A 15,294-nucleotide genomic window follows, 5' to 3' on the forward strand; every position below is an offset into this window, starting at 1 on the left:
CGCTGCCAATCTGCCTCTGACATCTCAGTGCACTTAAGAGACAATAAATTCACCTATAAAAGTGTTCTTAGGAAGTGCAGTTGAGTGGGTTTTTTAATGTGTAACACAACTATTTTAAAGACACCTATAAATTATGTTGATATAATTCTTATTTTAATAAAATGACATTACAAGTAACAATTATTCTGACCATGAGGAAGATTGTCAAGACTAGAAGGTTGTACATAAGCTTGTAGTTTGTGTCAAGGGATTTGCTTGGATAACTCATATTTGTGCAAGAATAGTGGTTTTAATATGTGGGAAATGTATGTTCTCAGATCAGCAGTCTATGTATCCTAGTCTTTTGTTGCTGCAGAAAATTTACTGTAGCACGAGGTTGCACTTCAGTGTCTTCTGATGCAATTTTCTTACAGCTCTACACAGTTGATGGCTGTTCTTGTTCTACATGGATTCAACCTTTACTTGTGGATATTTTCCTGTCTATCCATTCTTAAATATTCCTAATATTTTTTTATCTCAACAGTGACCTGTGATTTTGAGTAATTGCAGCTCTGGCTTTAAAAATCCTTCAATGTTTACATCAGCCTTTATCTCAAAATGGGTGGGGGATTCCTTGGTCTTCTAGAGTGAGGCAGGGCATTACAAACACCTGTCTGCTTCTCTTCCCTTATTTATTATATAATTTGAGTAATGTTACTGATAATTCATTCTTCCTTGAAGCTTTATAGTTCTAACCAGGGTTTCTTCTTGTACCCAGATCTCTTCGAGTCTTTAATTTGTATTGTTCTTTTCTGCGTCTTTTCTATTTGATGTATCCTTTTTCAGATGGGGGTGACCAAAACTGAACACAGAATTCAAAAGTGAACACACACTATTCAAGGTGAGGGAATATCACTAGTTTTATATAAGGCATAATATTTTTTATATGTCTTTGTCCTTTGAAAATAAATACTGATATCCTGATTTTTTTTGCTCCCAATTGTAAAATATTTTTCTTGAGTAATCTGTAAAGTTGTCTAGACTTTTCATTGAAAAGTTGGTTAATTTATAACATAATTTCTTCTGGGTAATTAATGAATGAATATGGTACATTAATTTTCACTATGGTTTACTATACACCATGTATGCCCTACTTCCTGTTGTTGTGTTATGTAATTGCATATTTGAAATTCCTTCTAAAGACCATCATGAATCCACTGTAGAGCCAACTGATCTTTATATCCTTCATCATTTCCAGGTTTTGTCATTACATGGTTCCTTCCCATTTCATCCTTCTGATTACTGGGCTGTACTTGCCTGGGAGTATTTTCTGGGTGTTGCCACCTTGATTTTGATCCGTCCAGCCAAGAGTCTTTCCTGTGTCCTTGCAGATCTTGAAGAAAGGTTTGCATTCCTTCATGTACATGGTAAAGACTGGTAGTTGAAGAGAGTGAATTGTACATGAGAAACCTCATCAGAATGCCCACTGCCATCTCTCATCAACTTACTCACTGCATCTGCTCCTTCTCCTAGTCCTCTTTTCTTTAGGAGAAGAATTGTGCATCTCACAACCCATGTGTGGTTTTTCCTTTCAGGAGGGATATGCTTGCATTGTGCTCATGATGGCAGCAGGGGCAAAGACTGGTTTTACTCAGGCTGCTAATCTGGTTTGACTTTAACTCCTGCAAATTGGATTCATTTGCACGAGTGGTCCATACCAGGGCTTTCAACAGGTCGTTAATAAAAAAAAATTATAAACATCCCACCCTTTTGATGGCTTCATTGCATTAGTGTTTCTTATCACAGTGCCATTGTGTTGTATCTACAGTAGGATACAGGTAATAGGCATTGTCAGCACAGTGGTAAATAGAGGTGGTAAAGTTTGAGGGGAGGAAGGCTATTTCTAAACTCCGCACTCTGGAGGACAGCAGGTAAATAAGCCACTGCTGTGATCAACAGTTGATACATTGACCCTCCCACACTGCCAAGGAAATAGAAATAAAAATTACTCAATCTTGAGTCTCACTTCCTTGATCTCTGAGGGGGTATGGGTAGTGTGATTGTGTTATAGGACCTTCAGTGGGAACATATTTGAGAAATTATTCCTGCATTCAACTGAATTTTTCATGGAAGTGAAAAAGGGAAGCTGCTGTTCTTACTGTCTTGTGCTGTTCTTCAGTTACTTTGTACAACCACTGTTGGGTTTTAGCTTTTTCATGTAACTTCTGTTCTAGATTGGATTTCTAACCAACCAATTCTAGGTGATGATCATCTGAAATGGTTTGACTTCTTACAGATTTTTTTATGACTTATTTTCGTAGTATTGCTCTTCATTCTTTGTTCCCCCAGTGTAAGGGTTGGAAGAAATTTTCTGTTGCTATGCTGCAGTTTTGATTTTTTTTTTTTAGCAAGTTTTTGCTTGGGGTTTGTTTTTATTTTTAATATTTTTTTTAATCCTTCATCATGGAACTATCTCATTTTTCTTCAAATTTGTTCATTTTGTTGCTTTATTCCAAGCTGGCTAACATGCTGAAGCTAAACTGTTTTATGAAATATTCTGGTCTTTGAACAAATTAAAGGAACAAATTGTGTGATTTCTTTCCTCATAAGCTTAGAAAAACTTATAGGATAGTATATGTATTTATGGTCTGTGATGTCATAAATGGGAATGTGACTAACTAAACAAGCAGCTGAAACAGGTATTCATTTGTCTTTCATATTTTTAGATCTTTCTAATTGTAAAATCTAAGCTGTGCTGTTTTATGATAATGTTTTAAATTAATGTTTAATTAGCACTGGTAAGAAGGAAATAAGTGTTTTCTCTCTAAAATCTTGCTTTTAATTTAACTACATTTAAGTAAGATTCAGTGTCCTTAAGAAGTTTAGAAAATTCTGGTGTTCTCCTTGTTGAAGTCTTGGTATGGAATAACAGGTGCTGTTTGCTCAGGTGGAGACTGTGGTATCTTTTGATGCACTGAACATCTTGTGATCTGCAGTAAAAACCAAGCCAGGAGTGTGTGTGTGTGGTGCTGTTTCAAGAGAGAGAAATACTTAGTTACACTGTTTTTTGAGTAATCTGACGTTAAAGGGCCTCTTGGGACATTTGCAGTTCCTACCACTCTCATGTCTATGCTTGTAGTTAGGAAAGAGAGTATCTTCCTTTTGAGGTGCATGGTGAAGAATCCCTTGTATAAGAAAACAGCTGTGGGTCATCTGAAAACCAAAAATTGAAGAATAATTCTCTCCACTTTAACAATTTTCTCTTCAGCTCTCCAGAAAGATTTTTGACAGGAACTTTAAAAAGAGAAACAGAAGCAGGTGTTTTTGGGCATGACATCAACAAACTTTTGTTTAACAAAAATATTTGAGCTGGTTAAGACCACTCCAAACATAATCAAACTCAGTCACAGTTTTCCTGCAACTTAATTTGCTGTGAGAAAGTTGCTCCATTTTAAGGACTAGCATGGTAGGTTACATTGGCCCTGATAGAGCAGCAGCTCTTCATCTTCCTCTCTTCAAGCTGGCCTGAAAATACTCTTTGTTGCCTGTACTGTGGAAGGGTGCAGGTAGCTGTGCTCAGGAGCACATTTATTTCCTCTTCTTTCTGGATGGCAGGTCTGGTGTTGGCAAGTGAGGAGCACTTCTCCTCTCCTGAAATACCTCCCTTTTCCTTTGACTTATTAGTGCTTTTCTTTGTGGAAAAATGACCAGATTACTGTATTTTGAAACACAGCAAGTATTCTGTCTTTTTTTTTTTTTTTTTTTGGCATTGTCTCTCCCCTCATCCTTCTCTCCTTTGGGATCCTGTCTCTCCACAGGGACAGACAGACCGACGTACTGCAGCTATTTTGCACGGCACACATATTAACCATTGAGTAAACCTAAGAGGTTTTACAGAGCTTATTTTAGCAGAAGCATTTGTTAAAGCCCCTGTATCCATAGGCTGTGTGTGTGTTCATTAACTATTCGGGGCTGTAACATAATCCAACAAAAGGAAGTGTATTTTAACAGAGATCTGTAACAACCATAGGCAGACTGGCACCCAGCCAGGGGGAAAGGCAGACGCTTCTCGCTGCTATTTCTGTCTTGTGGCATCCAGAGATGTTGAATTGATTTCTTGGATAATGAAACTAGCTAAGACTTACTGCAGTGTCAGGATCCTGCATTGCAAAAATACATATGTTTGATCCCCAGAAGTTTATTGTAGTCAAATCTTTGGAGGCAGTGGAAAACTGAGCCTCTCCAGTTTCACTGCCAGCGTGACAAAATTTAGCCTTCATATAATCACGTCCAAAATGGTTTGTGGCAAGGATGGGGAGAACTGAAGTGCCAGCATGAATGGAAAGTATGTAATTACTTAACAGAATATCCTGTCCTGTAGATTTTCTCATCTAAAAAGTGTTGGGTTTTCCCTGTGGCAGAAGCCTGTCTGGCTCCATTGGTCAGAGATGGGGCAGAGCATTGGGAGTCCTTTCCCTGATGGTGAGCATTCATCCTTGGAGCTTGAAATATGTCTGTGTACAGCTTCTACCAACTACCCCTTGTGAAAGGGGATGGAGATACTTCAGCTCTTGGTCTGCTTTACAGCTACAAGATAGCTTCTCTGTCCCAATGTAGCATAAAAATAGGAATTTTTTCCCAATCCAGTACATGTCATTAATTTAAAGAATATTTTGATAAAGGTGAATGTCAGAGGAGAATGAGCTATGTAGGTATTTACTACGCTCAGAGTCTGTTTTGTGTGTGGAATATCAGTAGACTATGTCAGGATGTGCTGAATCTGTGAAGATTTGTGAGCTTTTCCCCAGGTGAGAAATCCCACGTTTCCTGGTCAGTTGGATGCTCCCATTCTGCCCAGCTGCATTGGGTATCACCCTCTTGGTTTTAACCACCTTCCTGCTCTTCTGTGACATACTGAGCAAACAACAGCTTGTCTGATCTAAAAGTGGGTCCCTTCATAGTGTGATGCTTGGAATAATATTTTACATCTCCAGGCGTCTTTCCATATTAGAATGCAGCTATAAATTCATTCTTTTTCCTTTTGTTAATAGCTTGAATGAGCTGGGAGGGAAGGTTTTAAAAAGACAAATACAATGAAAATGGATATTTGTGAAATACTTGAGTTCCATTCCATGTGAACAGAGATGTTAAAAGCCCCTTTAGCAGCTGTGTCAATACCAATTTTTCTGGTTCTTGAGTGGAGACATGAATTCAGATGGTGTTGGTTAAATAATTCACATTTGTTTTAGATGAAAAATAACACCTGCTCTGTTTAGCAAATGCAGTGATTTCATTTAAGTGATTAAAAAATTGATCACATTCAACTGATTTGAGTACATTAAGAGATTTGCAGTTACATAATTAAATTGATATTTTAAATAGCTTTAACTGTACTGTACAGTTGAGAAGTGTGAAAGTGGATTTTCAGATAAAACATCTAGTTGGGTTTTTTTTTTGTTTGAGATGAAAAGCTGGTTTGTTTGGAATATGGCTACAGACATATGACATTGAGTGGACAACTCATTTGAGACATACTGGAGGAAAGGCAAAAGTTCTGAATCAGGGATATTCTGTTTTCCAGGCATATCAGTTATTTTCATTGGCATAGCAAACTGGTACTTGTAGGGAAAAAACATCTCAGAGATGCAAAATACTAACACAGCTTACTTAGATAAATAAAAATGCAATTTCTGATGCTGTAATTTATTGAACTAATTATCAAGAAACAGATTGGGTTTTTAAAATTTTTTTTGTTTGTCATGTTGGATTGTTGAATGACCTTTCTTCCCCAAGGAAAAAGCTTCAGTAACCATGTTTGATTTGCAGAGCACCAGAGATCATACTGGGATTGCCGTTTTGTGAAGCCATAGACATGTGGTCGTTAGGGTGTGTGATTGCAGAGCTCTTTCTTGGATGGCCACTGTACCCAGGAGCACTGGAATATGACCAGGTAGTAGAATAAATTTCACAAGCATATGTGCACTTTCTGCAACTTAAGACTTTCAGATCATTAAATACAGAATTTTAAATGCTAATAATATCCCCTATTATGTAGCATTCCTTCAGGTCTGTTCAATGCTTTTAATTTAGCCTTATTGATTGTCCTAGAAACATAAATCCTGATTCTGACCCAGCCTGTATATTGTGCTGCTTTTTTTGAATTAAGTGTCCATTTGTCCTCCCCCCTCTATCTTATGAAATAGATGTTGGTATTAAAGCTGCTGTTTCTGATGGAAACAGAAGTTTGCAGCTACCATCACTGCATTCTAATCTCTCTTTCATTTGCCATGAACAGGGTTGACTCTGGAATGTCTATTCAGATGTCAGGATTAATTGTGCTCTGAATGCTTTCTGATGCTTTCTGGAAATCCCAGCAAAGCTCAAGGGTTTGAGAATCTATACTTCATGAGGAACAAGAATGAGCTGTCACAATCATACTGTAGCTAGGCAGGGGTAAAGCTTGGAGCTCTTTTTTAAAGCTCTGACCTTGTTTTGTTGGAGTTTTCAGAACTGACACCATGAGCATTAGTGAGCAAACTTAATAAAACTCCATGTTGTTTCTAATGAAAGATGTAGAACATTTTTATTTTGAACACTTAGAAAATAATGTGGAATTTGGGAGGAATATTATCAGCATCCTGAGCACACCCACCTGGTTTTGAACTTTGCAAGTGCAGCAATCTCTTGAAACCCCAGAAGGAGCAGCACTGGCTTCTTGCTAAGTGCTAGTCTTAGTTCAGAGGTTATTATTTAGGTTATTCAAGTCCTGCTCCTGGAGTGGGCTTTTGGCTTCCTGCACTGACAGATCAGATCTCCTTTTCAGAAAATCTTTTTGTTAGAACCATTTTCAGGGGATATATTCATTTTGTGTTGATGTTGGTAATGTTTCTATTTCAGTTTCCTTCATTTACACAAAATGCAGCGTTTCACATGGGGAAGTGAGCTATGAATGGAATGTGGGTTAATGCTTTGATGCATGTAGAAGACCTTTTTGCAGACTATTGCTGTTAAAATGGAAAACAAAAGAGGAAACATCTAACAACCCATGTAATTCACTGTTCTTTTTAAGGATAAATTGAAGGCATTTTCTTTTTTTGGAAAGAATCTATAACACTCTCTCAAAAATTTCCAAAAACTCAGCAAATTTATTTACCTCTTAGATATCATTCAAGTTTGCTGGAAGCCTCATCTAGCAACTTGCCTGATCCTCCTGTTGGAGAAGTTGTGGTGGAAGAGGGGCTGCAACCTCCTCTGCCCCATCAGCAATTGCCTTGTTTTAACCAGGCTTGTAACTGTGCTCCAGCAGCTCTGCAAAACTTGCTCTGGAGAAAATGGGTTCAGGGTTTTTCTCGGTGTCCAGGAGAACAGCAGGAGCAGGAGATGGCTTCCAAGGGAATTCCTGTCCTCCTGCTACGTGGTGTGTGTCACTGAGTAAACAAACAGGCTTTGTGCTGCATTTCCCCCCTGTCCCCCTGGTGTGTGGCAGCCAACACACTGGCCCTTGAAGGGAGCTCTTAGTTCTTCCATTCATTTGTGGTTAGAAGCAGTAGCAGCTGTGCTTCTCAGTGGAAAGCAGCCCTGTTCTTCTGAGCTTTAATACTCATTAGAAACAGGCACGGGCGCTTAACCGCTGAATTTTTGAATTAACGCACTGGCTTTTCCCCCTTACTTTTTAAGACTCTTTGTTTTTTGAGAACATGATAAATGATCTAGAAGTATCTCTGGTCAGATGTTACTCCTTACTCCCTGAGGCTGGGAATTATGGAGGATACTAAACCCCAGAAGTTGGCAGTGTTGTGTTTCGTTCTTCCCAACTTGGGTCTGTCACTTTTCAGCAGAAGCCTCTCATGTTCCTTTTACTTTTTACTGCCCATCAGTTTTTCTCCTCTCAGGTGCTCCCAGCTCTCAAGTCCTTTCTCTTTCATTGACTTTATCTTCTCATCTCTCATTTTCTGATTTGGTGTATTTGGCCATTCTCTCCTTTTCATTTTTTTTCCCTTTCTTCTCTCTGTGGCTGCTCCTCCTTTTCCAGGGGCTGACTCACCCCAGCAGCCCCTCTGTGGTGTGGGACCCCTGCCCTTTAGAACTTCAGCCCTGGCTGCTGGAATCTGTAGCCTCTCCATCCCGACCTGCAGCAAGCTTGGTTTTCAATTATTGCCAATTATACTTCCAATTCCAAGGTGGTTTTAAATTTGGAAAGCAATACTGCCTCTGGGATAACTCCCCCTTGTAGAGTGAGTTAACATTGCATGCACAGTAGTTAAAACACATCATGTTTCAACAGATTGCTGTTGAAGCCTTGAAACTTAACTTTGCTAGGTAATCAACTGATCACCAGCTATGATAAGTAATGCAAAATGCATAGTAAATCATCTAGAATAAATGCATTTTGATCATTTCAGAGCAAAGTTTCTTTCAGGCATAAAGCCAGTCCATTCCCATCACCCTCAGTAGCTCAGTAGCAGATTTTCTTGGACAACAACACTATCTTTTGCTGCCTGGAGCTTGTACAGACACTCCCTTTCCACATGGAATGTTTCCTTGAAATGCAGGTGTGTCAGATGTGTAAAAGACTGATACACTGGAAACAGCAAATGGGAAGGATTTTTATCTAGTTACATAATGAGAACAGGCCAGAAAAAAAAAAATCATGGAAGTTCTCTAAGTAAACTAAGCACTCCTACTGATTTTCCTGTTTAGAATTAAAAAAATACATTTAGGATTTGAGTGGGTTGAGGAGGAAATGACAGCCACTCTCCCCAGCTCCTCGTTGCTGTGAACCAACCTAAAAAGCTTGCTTATATAGGTCACCTGAGGGGTTTGTTTATGTGTGGCTTTCTCTGGAGATGGAGAGAGCAGTGCCAAGTGCTCGGGGTTAGGCTTCTCCCCCCTGTAAGATGTAGCTGTGGAACTCTTGAGCATGGTTCATTTTGTCATTTCTCAAATGAAATTAAGAGTTTTTAAGTGTGTGGGGATCACGTTTTGAAAACAAGAGGTAAATCCTTTTCCCTATTCTGTTTTTTCCTCAGATTCGTTACATTTCACAGACTCAAGGTTTGCCAGGAGAGCAGTTGTTAAGCATGGGAACGAAAACTGCAAGATTTTTCTGTAGAGAAACAGATGCACCATATTCTAGTTGGAGATTAAAGGTAAACAGTGTAATGTAGTAGAAAACAGCACTATATTCTGTGAGCAGAGAAAGGAGAGAAGCCAAGATTCACTACAAGACCATTATGTCCCTGGTGCATCTCCTGTGGTTTTTACCAGCTCCTGCTCTTTATCCCTTCCATTTTTTCTGTCCCCCAAGGTGCAGCTGCCAGGCTGTGCTGTGGCCAGTTCGTGGCTGCCAGGTGGGGAATTCAAATTAAGCCTTGTGTCTCCAGAGGTGCTAAATGAATGTGCTTGCTTTGTTTTCTTCTCTTTTTTGCTCTGTTACTGCTTTTCACTTCATGTAAGGAATTTGTCTCTGAGGCCCCCACTGCTCTGACAACATTTGTCCAGAACTGGCTTCAGGATCAGAAGTTCCTTGGAGAAAAAGGAGATTAAGAAATAACGTGGCTGTGTACAGTTCATTTCTTTTAGGTTTCCTGCTAAAATAGCCTTTGTTGGCAGAAAGCTGCAATACAGTGAGTGCAGACGAAGTTAAAACAAAATGTACTTTTGTGTTCTGCACACCTTGCTTTCTCTCTAAGCAACATTATTGCACTCTGGCCATAAGCAGAGCCTTTGCTTCCCACGCACATAATTTACTTTTTTAAATGTTGTGTTTCTCTGTGGCCCAACTTCCCTGGGTTTGCAGAGGGCTCAGGCAGCGGTTGGGGCTGACAGGGATCTCTGCAGTAACAAACAGCTGCCAGCTCCCAGCACGAGTTGCATAAGTCCCCCCAGCAAGTTGGTAAATCCCCAGCAGCTCTGGGGTTATGTAACATTTCTGCAATTACACCCACACCTGGTTAATCCCTCCCTCTGCTTTCTCAAGCTCTTGGGCTTTAGGTGACGCTTTACATCTGCCTTCTCCATGTCAGAGTGAGTTCTTGGTGCAAACAGCCCTCCCCACTTCCAGGAGCTCTTTGTTACCTTGCAGAGGTTAATTAGGGGCTTTGATAGGGGCAGTTGTTCATTAGTTGCAGTTTTTGTCAAAGTTCATTTTGGAAGCTTTTCTGTAATCTATGTGTTAAAAAAGCTTTTTCCCTGAAGTCACACCTTGCCTCTTGCAGCACCAGCCTACTGGTGCTGTCTGTGTTGGGGAAGGAAAATTGTAACAGAAGGTACTATACCAACTCATAAACCATTCATTCTCTAGGGTGTTTTTGTTTCATACTGAAGTACTTAAAATATTTACACCACTTGTTGTGTATGTGGAGGAATAAAAGTGTAATAATAAAAAAAAGAAAAGAGCAAACAAAGAAGTTGAATGGATACTACCTGGTTTTTGGTTTATTTCTTTCACAATGATGTGATATTGCTGCTGCTTGGGGTTTAAGGTCTGAGCTTGAGAAAATTGGTAAAATACAATAATAGAAAAGCTGTGATATATAAAAATACAGGAGTTTCATTAAACTGCTCAATGCTAGGCTTTCAGCACTTCCTGTGTGATTCATAAACTATCTGTTGTAATCCATTACTGTGATTTGTCAGATGTAGTTAAACATTGTAGTTATTGCCTTTTGATTTAGAGAATGAAAATAGCCTGTAATGCAGCATACAAATATATAACTGATATACTAATAATTTGGGAAAAAATAGTGGTTTTTAGGTCACTAAGTACATAAAGTCACTTTGTAGTTATTGGTGACCTTTTTTGACAGATTCTAAACTAAGCTTTCCTTTTCTTTTTGTTGAGACATTGGAAGAACACGAGGCAGAAACAGGTATGAAGTCTAAAGAGGCCAGAAAGTATATTTTCAACAGTTTGGATGATATAGTGCACGTGAGTATTAAAGCCTCCTTCCTCTGCAGAAGGAATGTGTGGGAATGACTGGTGATTTTAAAGCATTTTACTGGTTTGGAAAGAAATGCATTTTAGAATATTATTTACTGTGTCTCAGTCATATTCACTCTTCTCTGCTGCTCTGAGGAAAATGTCTGGCTGTGTCAGCCCTTTGAGCTTTTAGTAAAGATCTTTTCCATTGCTTGTGTTAAACATTGAACTTGTCCTTGTGTGTGGGACACACAAACCCTTGGATTTTTTGTAAAATGTATATTTTCTCTTCTACCTTATCTGCCACGGTGGCAAAGAATAAACAAAGAATGCATGTGGAACCTGCTTTGTTTATTGTTTGATTTCCAGTATAATTCTGTTATCTTAACAATATAATTCTAAGTGTAGTTTTTAAAATTTTGTTCTTAAAAACATAACTGTTTCCTCACTTTTCTTTAGCTTTATACCTCTCTAATCAATAAGAAAAGGCAATTTTTTGTTATCTTTCGCATCCTGAAAAAAGGATCAAATCTTGTTGCAAGGTTGGCATTAATATGTGCTTGAAATTGTTTTTGAAGATCAACTCTGTAGTTTGAGTTAGACCATAAAAAGATCTTTATTCCAAACCTTACTTCTTAAATTCCAAGTCCCAGACTGGAATAAAGCCTTCAGCCATTTTTAACTGGGGAGGTTGCAAGGGGGGATTTGTGTGCATGCCTAAAAAAAGTCACCAATTCCACGCCAGCTGTTTTGGTTTAAGACAAATCCACCATACCCCACGTGATAAAAATGCTGAATATCAGTATTTTATAGCAGAAAACAGTACCAGGAAGAGTTAAATTAACGTGCATATCTTCTATCTGACTGTTTTGTTATGTGCCAGGTGAACATGGTGATGGATTTGGAAGGAAGTGACCTGTTGGCAGAGAAGGCAGATAGGAGGGAATTTGTCAGTCTGTTGAAGAAAATGTTGCTTATCGATGCTGATTTAAGAATCACTCCAGCTGAGACCCTGAACCATTCTTTTGTTACCATGAAGCACCTCCTTGATTTTCCTCATAGCAACCAGTATGTAACATAGAAATCTCTGTTGTTGCAATTCATTTGTATAAAAGTGTTGTTTGTTTCTTCTGCTATCAGAGAGAGAGAAAAAAAAAATTTTCATCATTTTTGCAGTGTCTTAGAAAATTCTTTCAAGTGCTTGCAATATTAGTTACATCTATTGGGTCAAGGAAACTGCTTGAATAACTATGTTTTTCTCTGAAAGTAACAGTTAGAGCAAGAGATTTCTAAGTTGGTTTTATGTATGATTGTTAAAATTCCAGCACTGCAGAAACTTGGGTGTGATTTTTTGTAAGTATGAGGAGTTCCTGTCAGTCATTCAGGGCTAGGCTAGGCATTTCCTCTTAAGGTTAACATTTCAGATACTTCCTTTCATGTATTAATGTGGAATATATTGAAAGTTTTCTTGCAGTTCTGGAGTTGTATATTTCACTGTGGATTTCCTAAAGTTGCAAGCATTTCACTGGAAGAGCAAGCTTTTCCTATTTATTTAATTTCTTATCTTTCCTGTTTGTAAACAGCTGTTAGAAAATGGTGTTAGATGGAAAGAGAAAGAAACAGCAGTATTTTTCTTGAATTTTAAATATGCATCAGAGAGGCTTGATGTGACCATAGTAACAACAGTGTTTCTGTTTTTCTACCTGTGTGGTTGATCCCATTCTGTGAAACTGGGAAATGTGGGGTTTGAACTAAACTTTTTCCCCTTATTTTGGGGAATTGTTTTTTACCTTCAACAACATGAAATGGTGATTAAAGCAACTTGTTTTCTGGTTCTGATAGAGTGAAGTCCTGCTTTCATATCATGGATATTTGCAAATGCCGATCAAACCTGTATGACTTAAGCAATTGCAATAAAACATCACTTATGAGATCAGTTGCCTCAGGCAGTGCAGCCAACTTGACTGCAAGCTTTACCAAAATTGGTCCAGTAAGAAGTCAGGTAAAATTCAATGGTTCATGTTTTTCTTGGTTTGGTTTTGTTTTGGTTTGGTTTTGTTCAGTTAATGTGGTTTTTCTAATTAATTCAATAATTGAAAAAATTACATCTGTTAAGTGGTAAAATCTTCTGTCTTTAACTCTGTTTTTTTTTCATAATGTTTTCTTAGACAAATCATTTAGAATATGTTCCAAATTAAGTTACAAACTGGGGTTGCCAGTGCTGTATTCTGGTGCCCTCCAGTGGCCCAGTGTGATGGCTTCCTGTGAAATGGATTTGAAACGTTCATTTTTATAAGTTTGCTTGAGTTATTTACTGTATAAAGTGGTGGGACAAGTGTGTGAGAGATGTAGTTTCACAGTTACAATAACCTTGCCTGTGTTGAATCTGTTCCCATAGGCATTAACTGCATCTGCCCACTCAGTTCTGCACCAAGGGATTCCACTGCAGGCAGGAACTGCTCAGTTTGGTTGCAGTGATGTTTTCCAGCAAGCATTGATTATATGTCCTCCAGCTATTCAAGGTATATTTAGCTGTAATTGTCACACTTCCTAAAATATGAGTGTTTCTGCCTGGCTGTTAGCACTATTTGAGTTTTCTCTTATATCCACTTAAGGTTTATATTTAAACCAACTTAATTATGTCATTAAAAATCAGCATGTGAGTCAGATGCAGATTCATTGCACCTTTCTGAAAGAAACAGCAAATCAGCACCTGCAGAAAATGATTTAAACAACCCAGAGCCCATCTTCATATACTCCACACACAGAGAGATAAATTTATGTCTTGGATAAAATAGGAGAAAAAAGTGTGGAAGGAGAAGCAATAAGAAGGGTGTTCTGAAGTAGAATTGGAGAGGAAACAGGAAAGATGGAGTGAGTATCAGTGTCTTATCCTAGTAATAGTCATTTATGGAAATGGGAAGGCACTTTATTGTTTGCTTATTAACTTAGCTTGGTTATAGTCTTTGTTCCAAAGATGTAATTTATCTATCTTGGTGTTGTTCAGCTTTGTGTTGAGATCAGGTTTTGAAGTTACGGAGTTTATAGGGAGTAGTTTTTTTTAAGAATGACCCTTGTTTTCATTCTGCATTTTAAAGCTTCGGAAATCACCCTAGATGCACTCTGAAATGAAACAAACCAGAAATATTCAACCCAGACTTAAAGCCCAGGAAGTCTTAATCTCTATAGATAAAGACAGATACAGCAGACTTTATGAATACTATTTTTTGTGGCAGTTGCATCTACCTTGGGTTCCAGAAATTCGAGAAAGGTCTGACTATTCACAGGCTGCTTCACACAGATTTCCTTCTGAGCAGTTAATTGTTTAAATTGTATATGTTCTTTACACAATGACATACCCCATAGTAAAAAAAACCACTATTGTTTTCATTATTCCCAGATGAATAAAGTGATTTATAGCAAAGGAAACAGCACAGGCAGACACTTTATCTGTGATTTGTATACTCTATTCTTAATATGATGATAACTTTCCAAATTTAATTTCTGCTGCAGCTGAAGTGGAGGGGATATATTGTTTTCATCACATAGGTGACGAGTTGCTGGCACAGATGAAAAGGGATATTAATGGTATCTGGCACTGCTTCAAAGTTTCCCAGCTTGGCTGCTCTGTGGAGTATCTGAAGTGCTAAAACTCTCTACTTCTGTCAGAGTTAAGATGCTGCTCTTCTAGATGGCTGTGGGGAAAAAAACCAGTCAAGTGCGTTTCAAAATGAAAAGCTTTGAAGTGCGTGGTTATAACTGAGTATTGTGTTATGACATGAGAGAATTACATCAGATGAAGACTTTCTTTCATCCTCTAAAGATTAAAAAAACCCCAGCCATAGCACTTGCAACCTTCAGTGTAGTAATTCTTGGGTAGTTACCTGTGAACACCCAAGCTTAATCTTTCAGTAAAGCACGAGGCATGAAGTGCAGTTAGAAGATGAGATCAGTGATATCTTTTCCTATTTCCTAGCCAGTATTTTTTTCAAGCATGGCTGTTCTGTTGCAATGTCTGTTGAGAAAAATTCCTCTTTGATTATAGTTTGGCATTATTGTGTAAAAAAATGTTCTTGTAGTAAACATTGCAGCATTGCTATATGTGTGTTAGTTTCCTGTAACAATAATGAAATCTATACAAGACATGAGATGCATCTTTTTTGTATTTTGCTCTGGTGAGTAGTTTGCATTATATATTATAGTTTACTATAGTTTGCATTATTTTGATGAAGAGAGGATTATGCATTCTACTGCAAATATTTGTTGAGGTAGACAGAAGATTTTACATTGTTTCCCACCAAAGAGATGGTAGCAAAGAGGGACATTGTACATGTGGCATTGCCAGCTATAAAAGCTGGGAAGAATGTGTTTCAGCCTGCTGGAAATACAGAGCA

The 15,294-nt window shown here is 38.2% G+C and overlaps 1 protein-coding gene across 4 annotated transcripts in view; it reads left to right on the forward strand.

The window, feature by feature from the left end:
* HIPK3 (homeodomain interacting protein kinase 3) overlaps positions 1-15,294 on the forward strand; it is a 69,386-nt gene that overhangs the window by 41,630 nt on the left and 12,462 nt on the right. For all 4 annotated transcript variants that reach the window (XM_084207418.1, XM_084207417.1, XM_084207420.1 and 1 more), the window contains 6 exons: positions 5,806-5,929; positions 9,009-9,128; positions 10,823-10,909; positions 11,784-11,968; positions 12,743-12,902; positions 13,299-13,422. In XM_084207418.1, coding sequence (XP_084063544.1) covers positions 5,806-5,929; positions 9,009-9,128; positions 10,823-10,909; positions 11,784-11,968; positions 12,743-12,902; positions 13,299-13,422 — 800 coding nt within the window. The remainder of the gene's footprint in view (positions 1-5,805; positions 5,930-9,008; positions 9,129-10,822; positions 10,910-11,783; positions 11,969-12,742; positions 12,903-13,298; positions 13,423-15,294) is intronic.

This window comes from Fringilla coelebs (assembly GCF_963513975.1).
Source record: "Fringilla coelebs genome assembly, chromosome: 6".
NCBI lineage: Eukaryota > Metazoa > Chordata > Aves > Passeriformes > Fringillidae > Fringilla > Fringilla coelebs.